This window comes from Panthera onca, chromosome A3, assembly GCF_046562875.1.
Source record: "Panthera onca isolate mPanOnc1 chromosome A3, mPanOnc1 haplotype 2, whole genome shotgun sequence".
In the NCBI taxonomy this organism is placed as follows: domain Eukaryota; kingdom Metazoa; phylum Chordata; class Mammalia; order Carnivora; family Felidae; genus Panthera; species Panthera onca.
The window spans coordinates 95,257,489-95,275,604 of record NC_138341.1 but is presented as its reverse complement, the minus strand read 5'-3'; the positions used below and the strand labels follow the sequence as shown (position 1 = coordinate 95,275,604).

The window sequence follows — 18,116 nt, the reverse complement described above, 5'->3', positions numbered from 1 at the left end:
TTCTCCCGAGTCTCCCAGGGATCTCAGTGGGATGGAGTGGGACACTCTGTATTGGTGTCTTTCCCTTCCTTGCCTCACTTCCCTACTCCTCTTGCAAAATTTCCTGACATCACTTCCCAAATAAACTTAGCTCAGAGTTTGCTTCTGGGGAAACCCACACCAGAGCACTGACTCCTTGGGCCCCAGGGAGGAAAGAGTGAGGCATACAATAGGGGGTGAGGCATGCTCTATTTCCAAGAGGGCAGCTATTCCTGCAGGGATCCAAACAAGCATGTGCAGGAGGGGACAGGATGGTCCCACTGCGTTAGACATACTGGAACCTCAGAAGGCATCTGGGTCAACAAGGTAGATTGATGTCTCATGTTTATCTCCTCTCCCTTCTGGAAAAAGACACGGAAATGACTGTAAAGCAATAAGAAGACTGCAAATCCACAAAGACAACAAGAGTAAGAGAGGAGATATTGGAAGGTGAGCCCTTTCAAAATGTTTACAATAAGAAAATCGATGGAGGAGTTTACACTGGCTTAGCACAGCAGAGAAAGAAGAAAGTCCAGCACGACTGTGAGGGGAGGGACTAGCAGAAAGCGAGTCCCTTCTCCTCCTGTGTCCACAAAAGTCCCAGGGCCTGGGCCTTCTGGAAGGCAGAGCGAGGACCAGACTGAAACAAGGGGTCTGACAGTCTCCTATGCAGTGTTGGGGACGCTAAAGTCCTTGCAGACAGCACTTGGCTCATCAACCGTATTCAAGTGAAGCAGCTAGATGACTGTTCTCTGGACAGATGAAACAGAAGCAGCTCCCAATTTAGGTTCAGCCCACACCGTGTGAGACTGTGTAATGGGGAAAGACAAAATACATGAGTAAGTGGAACTCTTCATCAAATGGAGAAACCCTTGCCCTCTCCTCCCACCATCTTCTCCAAATACTGGAAGCCAGGTCTTTGTATTAGTTCTTTTTTTTTTTATCACTATTGTAACAAATTACCACAAACTTAGTGTCTTAAAACAACATAAATTTATTATTTTACAGTTCTGGAGGTCAGAAACCCCAAACTGGTCTTACTGTGCTAAGATCCAGGTTCAGGCAGGACTCTGTTCCTTCTGGAGGCTCTAGGAAAGAAACCATTCCCATGCCTTTTCCAGCTTCTGGAAGCCATTTGCATTCCTTGGCACGTGGCGCCTTCCTCCATCTTCAGAGCTGGTAGTGTAGCATCTTTCAGTCTCTGACTCTGACTCTCCGGCCTCTATTTTATGAGGACCCTTCTGATTATATTGGGCCTACCCAGATAATCCAAGAATCTCCTTGCTCAAAATCCTTCACTCAGTGACCTCTGCACAGTCTCTTTTGCCCTGTAAAGTAACATTCTCAGGCTCTGGGGGTTGGGCCATGCACATTTTGGGGAGCCACTCTTCTGCCTATCACAGTTTCTCATGCAAGAGATTGGAGAACTTAATTCCTCCCCAAACCTGACAGCCCCAAGGAAAAGGCCTCCAGGTAATGTTCCTGGAGGTGGCTACCCCATAAAATGCCAGGTCTGTGTCTGATCACCCCATGAAGTGCCCCAGTTAGCCAATGGCTGTTGAGTTTTGCTACCTACATAGCACTGTTTATTTTATGGAGCTAGAAATGTGCTCCAGTGATAAAAAGGCATGACCATGAACAAAGAAGGGATTGAAAAGACCAGAACTTAGGAAACAAGAGCTGGAAAACAAAAAGGCAGGTAGGGCAGCAGACAGATAGAACAAGGCTCAATCAAGGTGGCGGGTAGGGGGGTGGGGGAGAAGAAATGAAGTTATAGATTATTTCAAATGCCTGGTTGTTTAGAAAATAATACTGACAAACACTTAGCAAATCTGATAAAGTGTGTGAAAAAAATAGAAAACTAAGTGAATTAAAGCAAAGTACACAAATAACAAGTCCTGTTATACATCTTTGCTCAAAAGCAACCATGATATCTACATAATCATAACAATGTAAGTACTTACTGATTGAGCCCTGAATTGTGCTCTAATTATATTGAGACACAAGGAGATAGGAAATGGGGAAGAGGGTAGCGCAAGGTTACATCTACCTACCACATCAGTGTCCAGTAGGGAGTTTCAAAAACTGAGGAATTAAGAAAGTGCATTTAACACACATTCAGAAACATGGGGGTAAATGCCAAAGAAATGAGAAAGTTGAAAGGGCTACCCAATGGGAAGAGCAATGGGAAGGACAGGGGACTCCTGATTTTCATTATAGGTTTTTAGTGCTGATATTATGTTAATGTTTAATGTATTGCTTTGATTTAAAAGAACTCCCAAGAAGGCTCTCAGAATGAATCATTTTCCTCTAACTGAACTATAACATCTTCTTGGGTGCCCCTAAAACAAGGCTGGAAGGTCCAATGCTAACTTTCTGGGTGGGTCCCAGCAAGGGACTGGGCTCCACCTCATCATGAAACCACCCAAAGAGTCCGCAGATCCAAAGTTCTTGTAGCACAAAATCACAGTGAAAACACTTTGGTGGACAGAGGTATTTTGCTTGTGGAATTAATATATATATATTACTACCACACTCTAACTTCTAGCCAGTGTTGTAGTTAAAATACAGATCCTATATGAAAGACCAATGGAAACCATTCGTTTTCTGATCTTCATATGAGGACTTCTTTCAATCCCTTTATAAATCTTGAACATCTCGTTGAGAACATCTCCTTAAAACTATGCCTGGCTCAGGATGATTCGATTCAGGTGAGATTGTCACATTTGTCCTAGGGAGATGGTATAATGTAGAGATGATGTAACCACTAGCCCATTAAATTGCAGAAAATGAATAGGATTCCTATTTGGTTCCTCCTGTCTCCTTGCTCTAGGACACAGAAAAATTCAGTCAGCAGTCCAGTGTCGGTGACACAGATTACTGCATCAGCAGTTTGAGCTTGGGACCCCTTTCGCTGCCTGAGGAGAGCAGTTCCTTCCGCCCCATCTACAAGGGAGCCTCAGACGCTTTTTGTATTCAGCTCTTTTGTATTGAGGAGAAGTATGAAGCAAGGTAAGTACCAATCCCAGGTTGTCTATTATGGTAAGACTTCTTACAGCATTGGTGGCCTCACGTTTTACTCTTGTGGAGCCCATCATGTCCAAATCTGGCCTCACATTCTAATTTCCTGGGGATTTTTTTGTTTGTTTTTTGTTTGTTTTTTTAAGCACAGGTTTCTGGGCCCTATTTCTAGAGATTTCTGTCCCTAAAATTTGGGTAAGGGCTACAGAACTGGGCCAAATCTACAGCGCAGATTTTGGCTCACCTGTGTAAGAGGAAAATCTTCACTTATGAAACTGTATGCTACCCTCCATTCTCTAATGTTCGCATTTTGAAGGGGGCTTTAGATTTAGGTTGCTGCTTGTCTGGAGTCTTTTGGTTGCACATAACAGAAAATCCAACCCAAACTGGATTTGAAAAAAATGGGATAATTGCCTTATATAACAAAGGATAAGTCCAGTGGTAGGATTCATTTTTTAATGTGGCTTGATCCCAGATAACCCTGTCACATACGAAGTTTCTCTCTCTACCTCCTAACTCGTTCCCTGCTGCTGGTCCCCATTCTCAGAGGACTGTCCCTACCTGGGGCCAAAAGAATGGACAGTGGGGCTCAGGCTATGTGCCCGAAGCTAGTGAGGAGGACATTTTGGTTTGAGCCTGGCTTCCTAGCGACAGCCCCATCGGGCCTGATCAGACTGTGTGCTCATTCAAGCTGATGGATGGGGCCAGGCCAGGATATGATGGTAGCTTACTCCCTGGCCTCATGCTCCCCACCCCAAATTTGGGGCTGGAGCCTTACCCAAATGTAATCTGAGAGGGGGGTTAGTAAACAACAATCCAGGGCAGCTGCTAGGAGGAGGAGGCATTGTGGCAGACAAAGTCGGGGTACCCACCAGACCACTCAGCCACCCGACTTCCTGTCCCCATGTGTTCAGTGCTTGCTGCCACCTGTAGTCTGGAAGTGGACCTCTGTCCTTGGTGCTAGATTCCACATCTTCTTTAGAATCCCCACCTACTCCACCATTTTATCCACAGAACAATCTTGAAGAGGAAAGGATTGGCCCATTCTTATAGACTGGAAAGTTCTGGAGTATCCTTTAGATGACCAAGAGTGTTGCTGGACATTTCCTTTTTAGAAGATGTATTGAAACACATTCCCAGTCTCTCAGCCTCACTTAGAACCATGTTTTACTTGTACTTTTTTTCCTCTTAAGTTTTCGATTTATTTGGAAATCTTGGGAGTTGAAAGGGGAAATCTTTTTTTTTTTTTATATTGAAGACATCTAAAAAGCCTATAAACCCTTCTAGAGTTGTATATATTTATTTTTCCCTGTGCATTCAGATATGAGTGTGCTTAAATGAGGCTTTTGAATTTTCAAACAAATTCAGTGACCCATTATGGTTTGCCTGTGACTATAGCTCTGCAGCTGGTCAGAAAATCTTTTACATGTAAAAGAGAGAAAGATCAGAGTTGCTTGTAATATACCCACGTCTCCCCCACAGCTCTAACAAAAAGGAAGGGAGGGATTACAGTCACAGAATGACTATGTTGCTTTTTGCATGCGCAGATTATTAGTTACTATAATAATGTCTTTAGTTCTAGAAAAAGACTTTGTTACTGACATCTGAAGCTTATGACTTTCTGCAGCTGATTAATGTTCAGTCAGACCCAAGTTCTAACTGGTGGTTGCCTATCACTGCCTGACAGGAAGAGAACCATAAATCTCCTTAAATATACACTGATGCTACACCTGCTTGCAGGTCAGTGACCGTGCTTACTGTTTTGTTTATAGGTCACTGGACTTTATGAATTTTGTCTTCAGTCTTTTCCCTGTAAGTACATACTGAATTTTGAGTAATATAATTGGTTCTGTAAGCTGGAAAAGTTATAAAAAAAATGAAATGCCATATACACTGTCCAAACATTTACACTGCTATGAATGTTGAGGTTTGAACTGCTTCTGTGTTCTGAAAATAAGGTTGAATGACATATCATGAACTCTTAAAAATAGAAAATATTGTCATTGCTGTTTTAATAGTTTCAAGGTACATTTTTTTTAGAGATAGAATCAAATCATTAATAGAATGCAGGTAGTACATTACAATGTCAAAAATTACACTAATGTGGATTGGACTGCTGTATCACTTTATAGCTTACATTGGTTCAAAGAATTCTGAAACCATTACGTTGCTTTTCTGAGAGTAGGTAAGCAGGAACTTGTGGTTGATTTCCTGGTTGGCATTGCCTGACACAGTGCCTGACACATAGGAGGCGCTCAACCCACTACAACACATTTGGCGAATGAGTGCCAGGCAAACAGGCCAGTGCAAACAAGACACTCTACTCCTGTCCTCTTCCTCCATTTTTGTTTCATTGTTTTCAAGGGATGGAGATTCTGATCAACCTCTTATCTCTTTATTGGAGGGAAGAAAGTGGGGATGGAAGACAATTGAGGAACAAATTGGATTTTTATAAAGACTTTTTCCGTGGCCCACCTATCAGTTAAGTCAAGTCAATAACTAGACTTCTTCAGTTGGCTAATTACAAGGAAAACATCTATTGTTTTATTTTTCCTTGATACCCTTTCCACTGAGGCAAGAAACCAATATGATTTAATGAGGTTTCCTGAAACTTATGTAATCGTAGATTGTATTTCCTCATTTTGTTAATATAATGCAGCCTTGCAATAATGTTCTGCATCATAATTTTTTTCGGATTAATTTTAAGGTATTTTGAAGCTCATAAAGCAATATAGATACCCTAAGGTAAGATTTTACAAAGCCAGTTTCCCTTAGGGATGCCTCAAAGTAATTTCCCTAAATTTAAATTCACTCCTGTTTTGAAATCCCTGTGAAGGCAGATCTTCAGCATTACAAAAGCAATGCCACCTTTAGAAAGTCAAAAGACACTTTTACTGTTTAATTTTACTTCATTTCAGGGAATGAGGAGAGAGGAACAAAATACCTTTATTATTCACCCTTAAATCCTTCAAATCTAAGTCAAAGCAATTCATTACAGTGTCCTCCTCCCAGAGGAAGCCCACTGGGACTAGGTACCCATTTCTTATTTTCAGCTTGAGTATTTTAACAACTTGACTTTCAAGTTCCCCAAAAGGAACTGCGTTATTTTGCTAGAAAGAAGGAAGATAAGGTCAAACAACAATTCACTCCTTCGGTTTGCACAAATGTCCCCAGGGTTTTGGATTAACACAAGTAATGCCTTCACAGGGTTCAGGAGGAGGGGAGATCCCAGAGGGACAAATTAGCTCTGGGAAGAGCAGGCTGCTCCTGCAGGCACCTGGCAGAGGGTCAATCAGGATGTATGGAACATAGATAGTGTAGGACAGCAATGTCCGAGAGAACACAGATTCGAGCCACATAATGAATTCTAAATATCCTAGCAGCCACATTTAAAAGAAAAGTAAAAAAGACACAGGTGAAATCAATTTTCATAATATACTTTAACTGAATATGTCCAAATTTAATCATTTAAACATGTAATCAGTATGAAACATTATTAATGAGATCTGTTACATTTTTTTCCCAGTGTTTGAAATCCAATATGTATTTTACACCTGTAGCACTCTATATTTTCATCAGAAATACTTGATTTGCCTTTAGATTTCATAAAACTTAGAGTTGAATACATAGATTCCTATTATACCCAAGTTGTTCCAACATACATAAAACTTCTCCAGTAACTGAATTGAGTATCAGTTTCAAATTTAAATGTAAATTAACTTAAATGAAATAAAATAAAAAATTCAGCTCCCCAGTCACACTAGCCACATTCCAAATGCTTAGTGGCCAGACACAGCTGCTGGTTACCACATTGGGCAGCGCAGATCTCAGAGGTCAGCGGTAGGTGTCAGGACATGTGGACCCTCCTATGCGTGCTAACTAAACCCACTTCTCAGGTGAAACATGTCTTCCTTAGATCTGTTCACCTCAATGGGATTATGTCATGATAAAATACAGACATCCATTAATGTGTAACCACAGGATTTTAGAGAAGAAAAGCCTGGAGTACCACCACCCTCTTATCTCAGAGGAGGGGACCACAGCTGGTGCAGTGTCACTTAGTAAGCATAGGGCCTTTGCTATCACACAGTGATTTACTTCTGGATGCAAGTGAATTTGCAAACACAAATGACCTTACTTTAAAAACCTACTTCCATCAAAGACCTATAATGAATGGGTCCCATTGCTCACAATATTCATTTGTTTAGGTTGGCCAGACTCTCAGAGATTTTTCTCTGTGTTCTTACAGTTCCTCATCTTCTTGAACTTATGATTACTTTCCAAATTATAGGAAAGTTGAACTTGAATACTCTGTCCTTTATACATTTTGCTCCTTTTTTTCTGTAGTGTTTTGCAGCAGGAATTTGTTCAGTGATAAATGGGTTCTAATTCTCTTCCTGTGTGCCTGGTTGCCAATCATGTTAGGACAAGAACTTCTGCATCATCTCTCTGCCGCACCTCACCCCTGAGTTTGTCCTCATCCAGAACTTCGTGAAGATTGTCCCCTTCAACAACTGCACCCTGGAGCAGGATCTCTATGTCTTCCATCGGGCTGGATTGCTCAAGTAGGTGGACATATGTTTGGCCAAAAGACAATCTATGAAATTAAGAAAAGAGAATGGAGCAAGGAGCTTGCTACCATTTTAACTTGTCTCACTAGTGGTGGGCTTGATCAGTGATTTTAACCAATACATTTAGGGAAAAAGTTATATTGAGAAGTTACTTGTCCAGGCAGATATTAAAACATAATATAACTCCACAACAATGAAAACAATGCCAGTAGAACAGTGTAACACAAGAAGGGAGTTCCAGTATACTCCCAATATAGAATACTCCCAATATAGAAACTCCCAATATAGAAAGAATGAAGTGTGTGTGTATAAAGGTGTGTATAAATGTACATATATGATATATGATAAAATTTGTGTCATAACACCAGGAAAAGGAAGAATGATTGTAAATGGTGGGACAAAATAAAGATAGAAGCATTTCTCATATTCTGCAGTAAAAGAGATTCCCAGATGATTGAAGAGTTAAATGTGAATATTGAAAATAAAAAAATTAGAAAATGTGTAAGTGTTCTCTGCCAGATTCTGAGAATACAATGGCGAAAGACATACAGATGTATTTCCTCTCCTTTCAAAGCTTATAAACGTTCATACAGAAATGTAAAGCTGTAGCTGTGAAGGGCATACCAGCAGCAATGGGCATGTGGTACTATGAACAGGTATCACCGGGACATTCAGCCCAGGCAGGGAGAACCTTCCTCAGGAAGAACACTGAGTGATAGACAAGGAGTGTCAGTGAAGATTGATCTTCAGTAAAGACACAGTGAAGACCAATTGTGTCTCAGGATGGGGAAGGTCTTTTTAGAGCATGGAAAAAAATATTAAGATTTTTTTCTTTTACTATCTAAAGTTTCTGAAACACCCTAATTTAAGTAAAATGCAACTGAGTAACAGAGAGATATTTTAACAAATATGGCAGACAGAAGATTGGTATGTTTACTATATAAAGAGCTTTAATAAATCAGTAAAAGACCATCTGATACCAAAGTAAAAAAACTGAGAAAAAAAAAAAGGCCAACTATTTGCATATGAAAAAACAAACAAACAAAAATCAATAGATATTTTAAAATCTTCAAACTTATCATTCATGGGGGAAAAGAAACTAAAACAAGAATGAGACATTGATTTTGATCAGTTGGCAAGACGTGAAATAGAGAAATGTTCAGTTCTAATGAGACCTATGTAGCAATAGTCTGAATGTAATTGACATGAAATTTCAAAGGGCAATTGGCCAGAATGCTACAGTAGTTCATATCCTTCAATCCTTTAATTCCACTCCTAGAAATATATCCTAAAAACTGGTTGTAGAGGTGCAAATAGAAATTTATGTATAAGGATTAAAGATACTGGAAATACTCTAAATGTCTGATAGTAAGAGAATGACTAAATACTTTATGATAACTATGTGAAAGAATTATAACTTGTTTGCAATTCATTAAATAATGATTGGAAAGGGGCACCTGGGTGGCTCAGTTGGTTGAGCATCTGATTCTTGATTTCAGCTCAGGTCATGATCCCAGGGTAGTAGGATTGAGCCCTGCATCAGGTTCTGCACCGAGTGTGGAGCCTACTTACAATTCTCTCTCTCCTGGCACCTGGGTGGCTCAGTTGGTTAAGCATCTGACTGCTGCTCAGGTCATGATCTCACGGTTTGTGGGTTTGAGCTCTGCATCAGGCTCTCTGCTGTCAGCGCAGAGCCCGCTTCAGATCCAGATCCTCTCTGTCTACCTCTCTCTCTGCCCCTCCCCTGTTCTCTCTCAAAAATAATAAATAAACATTTAAAAAAATGTTTTAAAAAAGATTCTCTCTCTCCCTCTGCCCCTCTCCCCTATTCACACACACACTCTCTCTCTCTTCCTCTTTGAAAAAAAAAAAAAAAAAAAGATTGGAAAATGCTCAGAATGTAATGCTAGGCTCATACCAATATATAAAACAGCATTTAAATATGACCTAAACCTCTAAAGAAAGAAAAAAACATATGAATAAAATAAAGTAAAAGGAGACATGCAGATGTGATGGGGGCTGTGCCACACAGACCCTTCTTGTTCAGGACTAAAGAACTCATTTTCTGACTGTGGAATGTGTGAGTACCACCAGCTGGAAGCTGGGTCTCCCTTGAAAGAGATTACCCTGGACTGAAGAGAAGGGCTTTGCCTAAAGTCTGCCCCTCCCAAGGCAGTCTGCACCCAACGACTAGTCTTGTGTGTGGGGAGGGGAGGAGAAGCAATTTAAAAGGCCAGCAGCTCTCTACCTCAAGGAGAGGCAACTCTAAAGGGTCTTCCCAGGGCCAGAACTCCCCATGGGATCAGCTGGTGACCCTATTTGTTTGTTGTGACCCTATTGCTTGCAGCTTAACTTCTCCCTCTGCCCTGTCCTGCTTCTGTCACTGCTCATGGGGGTGGAGGGTCCCAGGAGCTCACCCTAACAAACGCCAGCAGGTAGAGCTCTGTGTGAGGCTGCCTCCCAGGGAACCTGGCCTACAACTCTAGAGGTGGTCAGTGTTTGCCCTGGGTGGTAGGAAGAGCATCAGAGATGATTTTTAATTCCCTTCTTTACATTGCCTAAAATTTGGAATTCTTCTACACCCAGCTTGAGTAGTGGCTAGACTTCATTTGCTGGCAAGTAGTAGAAACCCATCTAATTGGCTTAAGTAACTGGAGAACCTATTACTACGCAGAGTGAAGTGAAGAATCGTGGGGATGCTGGTTTCATACAGGGTTTAGTCTGTATTAATCTGTCTCTTTCAGGTTGACCTTTCTCAGACCATTGCTTCCCCTGTGGTTACAGGACGGGTGAGGTAGTTTTCGACCTTATATCACTTTAAGTCCAATGGGAAGAGTGGTAGTTATGCTTTTTTTCGAAAGCCCTATCACAGAAATCTATTTGCATCTCATTGGCTCAGATTGTGTCCTGTGCAGACCCATCACTGGGCCAGAGGCTGCTAGTTGGCATTACTTAGGGATGTTCTGGAAGCTCAAGGGTTGGAGGGGTGCATTGTCAGACACAAATCTGGGGGCATCACTGAAGAAAAGGGCAGTTGAGCTGTTCCCCACAGCTGTGTTTCAGGACAGGACCATCTCAATCAATAGAAAGTAAATGGTATATGTGTGGTAGGAATAATATCAATACCTTGCATTTTCTATAATTTACCTTTCTCAAGCTGTCTTATACATGTAGTCTTATTCTTACAAGATATTACAGAGTTCATCAAACTGCATTTAAAATGGGTGCATTTTACAGAATGTAAGTGAGACCTCAGAAAGTTGCTGCAAAATCTGTGATAAAGGGCATGGTGGAGTAGCTTCAGAGAGCTTTCTCTGTAATTGATATATTAACCTTTTAAGTGAAACTTTGAGAAACATCCTAAATGATCACTGTATTTGGGGGCTGGCTACATGAATTTTGGCATATTCATTCAGCACATTACTCTGCAGATTTTGAGGAAATAGAAACAGATTTCTATATCCTATATGGAATGATGTCTGGGATGGTGAGAAAAGTGTGGAGTCAAACACTAATAGTAGTAGTAATAAAATGTTGTATAGTTGGGATCACACAGTATGCAGCCTTTGCAGATTGGCCTTTTTCACTAGTGATACACATTTTAAAGTTCCTCCGTGGCTTGATAGTTCATTTCTTTTTAGTGCTGAATAATATTCCATTGTCTGGGTGTGCCATAGTTTATCCATGTACTTACTGAAGTACATCTTGATTACTCTTAAGTTTGGGAAGTTATGAATAAAGCTGCTATAAATATTCGTGTGCAGGTTTTTGTGTGGATGTACGTTTTCAGCTCATTCGAGTAAATGCCAAGGAGCACAAGTTTGGGTTGTATGGTAAGAGTGTTTAGTTTTGTAAGAAACTACCAAACTGTCTTCCAAAGTGGCTATACCATTCCACATTCCCACCAGCAATGAATGAGAGTTCCTGCCGCTCCACATCCTCGCCAGCATTTGGTGTTGTCAGTGTTTTGAATTTTCACCATTCGAACTGGTGTGTAGTGGTGCCTTGTTCTGATTTGTAATTCCATAATGGTGGATGGTGTGGAGCGCCTTTTCATATGCTATTTGCCATCTGTATATCTACTTTGGTGACCTTTCTGTTCAGATCTTTTGCCCATTTTTAATTGCCTTGTTTGATTTTTTTTGAAAATCATGGGCACGCGTTACTTCTATAATAGAAAAGCTAGTTATTTTTGCATATACTGAGATTTAAGATTTTTATTATGATTCAAATGGAATTTTTATTAAAATATACTTTACACTCATTGCATTCTTAAGTAGACTGTGTTGGTGGCATTTTCTTATGACTTGGGATTCTCTTTATAAATAAATATATACTGGAGATGGAGAGCAACCAGATGACACGGGATCAGGAATGGGTCATGGGTCTGGCTGGAGTAGTGGCCTCGTTCTCAGTGGCTTCATATTCTTTTTCTCTCACACTCTCTCTTTTTACTATGAACATATTTTGCTTTTATTAAAAGTTAAATCTCATTGTTTTAAATAATGAGACTTTCAACGCCTGTCTGGAAATTAGTCATGGTTTGTAGCAGGGCCCTCGTTTCCCCTCGTACACTCTACTCATTTGCAGTGTCAGCTTCATTTTTTTTTTATCACCCACATATAATGTTGGGGCAAATCACGTACATCTGGGTTCCTCTCTGAAAAATTAAAGGCTCGCATGCCAAGTAGTATTTGCTGCCCTAGAAAATCATCTTTTGCCACTGTTCCCATCTCAGCCCTCATCAGGAACCTTCCTCTGTTCTTCTGTGAAGAACAACCACTCTACACTGCTTCTCAGCTTGTCTGCACATGTAGCCCCTTTTTGCTGTTCCTCTTGTTCCCATACCCCCTTCCATGAAGAACCTGTTCTTGCTTGTGCAGGGAAAGACACCCCTCAAAACCCACATGTTTGTTACCACCAGGGGATGTCCCTTTTGCGAACATGGCAGCAGGCCAATGTTTTCTAGAAAAAACTCAGATTACTTATTTAATTTTAACTTTAATTCCAGTTAATTAACATACGGTGTCATGTTATTTTCAGGTATACAATATAGTGATTCAACACTTCCATACATCACCCAGTGCTCATCACAACAGGTGTACTCCTTCATCCCCATCACCTACTTAACCCATCCCCCCATCCACTTCCTCTCTGGTAGCCATCAGTTTGTTCTCTGTAGTTAAGAATCTGTTTCTTGGTTTCTTTCTCTCTCTTTTCCCTTTGCATGTTCATTTTGTTTGTTAAATTCCACATGAGTGAAATTATATGGTATTTGTCTTTCTCTGGCTGACTTATTTCAGTTAGCATAATACTCACTAGTTCTGTCCATATCATTGCAAATGGCAAGATTTCATTCTTTTTTATGACTGAATAATATTCCATTGCATCTTCCTTGTCCATTCATCAATCGGTGGACACTTGGGGTGCTTCCATAGTTTGGCTATTGTAAGTAATGTTGCAATAAATACAGGGGTGCACCTATCCTTTCAAATTAGTGTTTTTGTGTTCTTTGCACAAAGATGATGATGCAATTCCTGGATCATAGAGTAGTGTTATTTTAAAATTTTGGAGAAACCTCCACACTGTTTTCCATCATGGCTGCACCAGTTTGCATTCCCGCCAACAGTGCACGAGTGTTCCTTTTTCTCCACATCCTTGCCAACATGTGTTATTTCTTGTACTGTTGACTTTAGGTATTTAGATCTTTTCTTTAATTCTTTAACTAAATTGTAAACGCAAAGAGCTTTTTAGAGAAACTATACATTTAATGTTAGAGGTGGTAGTTTGGCCTGTCAGGATTGCTCAGCTCCTACAGGGAATATGATCTCGAGAACTGCCTTCTTCCCTCTGCTCTTTTAAAAAAAGCCCTGTACTTCAGGCAGCTGAGCTTGGCTGGATGAAAAGGAGGAGGCCAGCTGGCTTGAAGTTATTTCTCCAAAAATATGAAAGAAAGACGAACTCACACTCTTACCTTCCAGAGATATTTGTATTTTTGAAATATGATTGGTGTTAAAGACTAACTTTGGAGGAATTTCATATTTTATAAAATGAAGTTCAGAAATGTGAGTATAGCAGTGAACTCCAAGAAGTCCAACTGTCACCTCAAATTGACCTCTGACTGAAATCTTGCCCTTTGCAACAACGTGGATGGAACTGGAGGGTATTGTGCTAAGAGAAATAAGGCAGTTAGAGAAAGACAGATATCATATGATTTCACTCATATGTGGGATTTAACAAACACAACTGATGAACATGGGGTGGGGGAAGGAAAAATAAGATAAAAACAGAGAGGGAAGCAAACCAGAAGAGACTTTTTTTTTTAACTTTTTTTTTAATGTTTATTTTTGAGAGAGAGAGAGAGACATAGCACGAGCACAGGAGGGGCAGAGAGAAAGAGGGAGACACAGAATCCAAAACAGACTCCAGGCTCTGAGCTATCAGCACAGAGCCCAAAACAGGGCTCAAATTCAGGAACAGTGAGATCATGACCTGAGCCAAAGTCGGATGCTTAACTGACTGAGCCACCCAGGCGCCCTTGAAGAGACTCTTAAATACAGAGAACAAACTGAGGGTTGATGGGGGTGGGGGATTGGCTAAATGGGTGATGGGCATTAAGGAGGGCACTTGTTGGGATGAGCACTGTAAGTGATTGTAAGTGATGAATTACTGGAATCTACTCCTGAAGCCAAGACTACACTGTATGTTAGCTACTTTGAGAATAAATAAAATAATAAAAATAAATTGATCTCTGGCTTTGATTTTCCTGAAGTAACACTGCCTTTACAGGGCCCCTGTCTCCCCACAGCATTCTCTAAAAGTTCTGGGATGATTTCATAGTCACTCCTCTGCTCCTGTGCGCTGACACCTGCATCTTAGCCAAGAGTGCAGGAGGGGTCCAGGTGCAGCACTGGTGTCCTCTGTAAGCCTGGGTCTGTGCAGTGAAGCTCTGGGACACAAACCCCTCGTAGTTGTGACAGGGACACTCAGCTTTTAGCGAGTAAGGGTTTATAAGGGTTTGTTTGTCCCTGTTGTCAAGGAAGACCATCCAGGGGTGCCTGGCAGCTCTCCAAGGCCATCGTGGACACAGCATCTTGTACCTTCCTGCCCCAGAGCACCTGGCTTCCCCTCTCAAGTTCATCTCTGTTTACTCAAGGGGAACTCTGTTTTTCCTACACTGTTTGGTTCGACTCCAAGCATGGCCCCTAGATCAGCAGCATCAGCATCCATGAGAACTTGCTGAAATGCAGAATCTCGGGCCCTGCCCCAGGCCTTTGGATTGTGTTGTTCACAGAACAATCTGTGTTGTTCACAAGTGTGCCATAAGCGTGCATAAAGTTGATTTTATGCATGTTGAAGTTTGAGGAGTGCTGGAGGTGCTTGTTTTTTAATACAGCTTTCCCCCCTTATCCAAAAGTAAATTGTTGTTATGAAACATCTCATACAGTTAGAGCCAAAAGTATCCCCACACTTTCTGGAAGTTCACATTAGGGCCACTTCCCTTCCCTGAAAGACCTACATTAGTGTGATAATGACTTTCTTTGTAAAAGTAAACATCTTCAGATTTATTTCTGTTAGCAAAACATGAAGTGGTATAATGCAAACTTTCATAAAGTGGGGGGGTCCCTGTATGTCTCTTGGTATGAAATGATAATGATTCTGTCTCCTCTCCAAAGACAGATTTTCTAGAACCATGTAAGCCACATCTACTTTAAACCTTTTGTTATCTGGTAATTTCTGGTTCTGTTGAGGTGTGAACACTTCTTTATATCATGTAAATAGACCTTTGGGCTAGATCTTACAAGAATACATGAACTATGACAGTCTTAGGGATTTTTTTCCACTTATACCAAGTAATGTTCATTTCTCTTATCTCTAATTCTTGTCTTTTCATACACACCCTCCCCCTTAACCTGTGTTTCCCTAAAGCTATCTTCTCAAATTTCAAAACATAGATTATCAGTGGGAATGCTTTCTGTTAGAAATTAAAGAAAACACAACTCAAAATGGCTTCAACCATAGGGCATTTATTGGCTCATAGAACTGGGAGGTCTGGAGACAGGCCGGGCTCTAGGGTTTGAATCTTTGGGGTTTGGGTTTCTTTCCCTTTTCCACTCTGTTTTTCCTGGTGTCAGCTCCAGCCTGAAGCTGGCTTATATCCCATTGGCAGAATGGCTGCTGCTGTTCTGGGCTGACATCCGTGCACCACTGTGGAGAAGGGGGAGCTGGCTGCAGGCGCGTGTTTTCTTTTCCAGATGCCCCAGCAGGCCTGCCCTATTCATCCAATACATCATGTTGACTGTGTAGTATGCTCAGCCCCCATTCCAGGTACTGGGCAAGCAGAAGTGACTCAAACAGACAAAAATCCTCGCCCTCATGGGGCCTGCATTCTAGTTAGAGGAGAAAGACACAAAGGGAAGAGATAAAAATAAGTGTGTAAGTGATGAGGGTGAATGTGAAGAATAAAGCAGACAAGGGGATGAAGACGTGCTGGGCTTTGGGGTGTGGAGGGAGCCCTCTTAGGGAAGGAGGTGATGGGGGAGCCACGTGGGCACAGGTCCATGACATCTACTCTTTTTTATACCATGGTCTTACAATTTATCGTATTCTTCCATTTTTTGCTTCACTTCTCTTGACATTTGGGATGGATCATTCTTGCTCTTAAGTTTGGTTACTTTAAATTTCATGACCTCATGTTCTGGTCTCCCACCCAATCTCGTTCTTCTTCCCTTGGGAAATTATATTTGTGTCTGTCATCTGCCCTCCGGCCATGCTCGTGAGCCCTGGAACAAATCATTCATTCAATTGTTAGCGATGTCTACCTCTTCTGTCAACAGATTCCACACCAAGGTTCCCTCTCATTTGACTTATGACTGCTGGTCTTTGAAAAGAACATAATATTTATGTTAACTTCCAGTATAAATGTATATAAACTAAATGCTTTTTAACACTTGTTACTTTATACAGTGACCTCTAGGATGTTTCCAAACTTAATATGGGGTTAGAATGTAGTATAAATGATTCTTTTTCCTTTCGTTCCTGCTCGCCCATTCTTAACCTTCACACTGGCTTTCCTTCCTCTTGTTTATTCATGAGTGGAGACCACATTTGGCTGAACTTGCCACTCATTCCATCTTCCTTCTCTTCCAAACCACGTTTTTCTGAAATTTGCCATTTTTAATTTGGGGAAATATGTTTCAAACTTATTTATTGTGCTAGAAATTATTTTCTACACATGAATATTTACTACTAAATTAAATCATACCACCAATTGTCAACTTTGCTCAATAAGTGAAAATGCCTCTGGGTAGTTGTCTTTTAAATGATTCATCCCCTTGACATTTTTCTTTTATTTGCTTCTCTGTGGGTGATTCATGCATGCCTGGTCGTCATTTTTTCTAGCATGTCACTTATACCTATTTCTGGCCCGTATATCATCAAGAGTGTTGTAGTGATATCAGTCCTGATGCTCTTAATCAGCCTCCTTGAATAGAACCTAATAGAAAACTTGATTTTGTGGTTATTGTTTTATTTTGTTTGTTTTTGGTTTAAGCTGAAATATTGATGACTGTCAAGTTGTTTTAGGTTTCTACTACATAGATCACTCCTTTGGAATTCAGAAAGACTCAACTTACTTTTTCTTCTTTCTGTCATTTTGTTTTAATTTAGTGGCATCAAAAAGTTGCCGGGTATTCTGCAAGGCACATACTCTTGCAGGTGTCTAAAACATTCATTCAATTTGGGATTGAAAAATTAACTATTAAATCTTTTTCCTTCTAATTTTATATATGATTTTCTATTTTGTTATGTGTACAGTCTGATTAAGTCCTATCAATTCCGACCTTTGAGGTCAGAGTCTGCCAAAAATGGGGCAAAAATAAAAACTCACTGGGAAGCAGGTGACCATGGCTGCCAAACTTTCAAGACCCAAGAAGGAACCAATGAGCAGGGACTTCATCATTTCTTCATGGAGAGGTGACATTTCTTAGGGAATCATGGGCCTGGGCATTCAAGTAAATCAGAGAGAGAAAGTATAAGAGAGAGGTGACCTGAGAGCTTGAAGGCCTATGGAGAAGGGTTAAGAAACAAGATAGACCCATGTAGGACCCCCTTAGCTACGGGATGGAGGAAGCCATGAGGATAGGTAAGGAGAACCACAGCTGATCTCTCTGATTCAAGGTGACTTTAGAACCATGCTGAACCCTTGGGAAAAGAATGGTTAAACTGTCCCAGTTACTGAGTATAAGTTCACTTCTGGGAAGGTTGGGCAAGATGACAGAACAGGTAGAGGGAGGTGGGAGTTCCCTTTCTGGTTAGACACCATATGACAGCAGGAAAAGCCTAGCCTAGAGATGACAATGAAAAAATGAAGATCAGAAACTCTTTGTTTGAGACTTACGAGGAGTTTAAGAAGTGGGCCCACATTTAGATACCTACAGTGAACTCATCATCTTTTGCAATCCTTCCAGGCCCAATTCTGACATGTAAACATCAAAATAGACTTTG

The 18,116-nt window shown here is 40.8% G+C and overlaps 1 protein-coding gene and 1 long non-coding RNA gene across 7 annotated transcripts in view; one reads left to right on the top strand and one right to left on the bottom strand.

Moving 5' to 3' along the window:
- The window catches only part of CFAP61 (cilia and flagella associated protein 61), a 282,753-nt gene that overhangs the window by 91,618 nt on the left and 173,019 nt on the right, over nucleotides 1-18,116 (top strand). For all 6 annotated transcript variants that reach the window (XR_009603648.3, XM_060611053.3, XM_060611051.3 and 3 more), the window contains 3 exons: nucleotides 2,852-3,030; nucleotides 4,812-4,851; nucleotides 7,465-7,604. Coding sequence is in view for 5 of the 6 variants with exons in the window: in XM_060611053.3 (XP_060467036.3) it covers nucleotides 2,852-3,030; nucleotides 4,812-4,851; nucleotides 7,465-7,604 (359 nt within the window). In the remaining variant the exon portion in view is untranslated. The remainder of the gene's footprint in view (nucleotides 1-2,851; nucleotides 3,031-4,811; nucleotides 4,852-7,464; nucleotides 7,605-18,116) is intronic.
- The window catches only part of LOC145715367 (uncharacterized), a 209,011-nt gene that overhangs the window by 116,817 nt on the left and 74,078 nt on the right, over nucleotides 1-18,116 (bottom strand). The gene's annotated exons all lie outside the window — the stretch shown is intronic.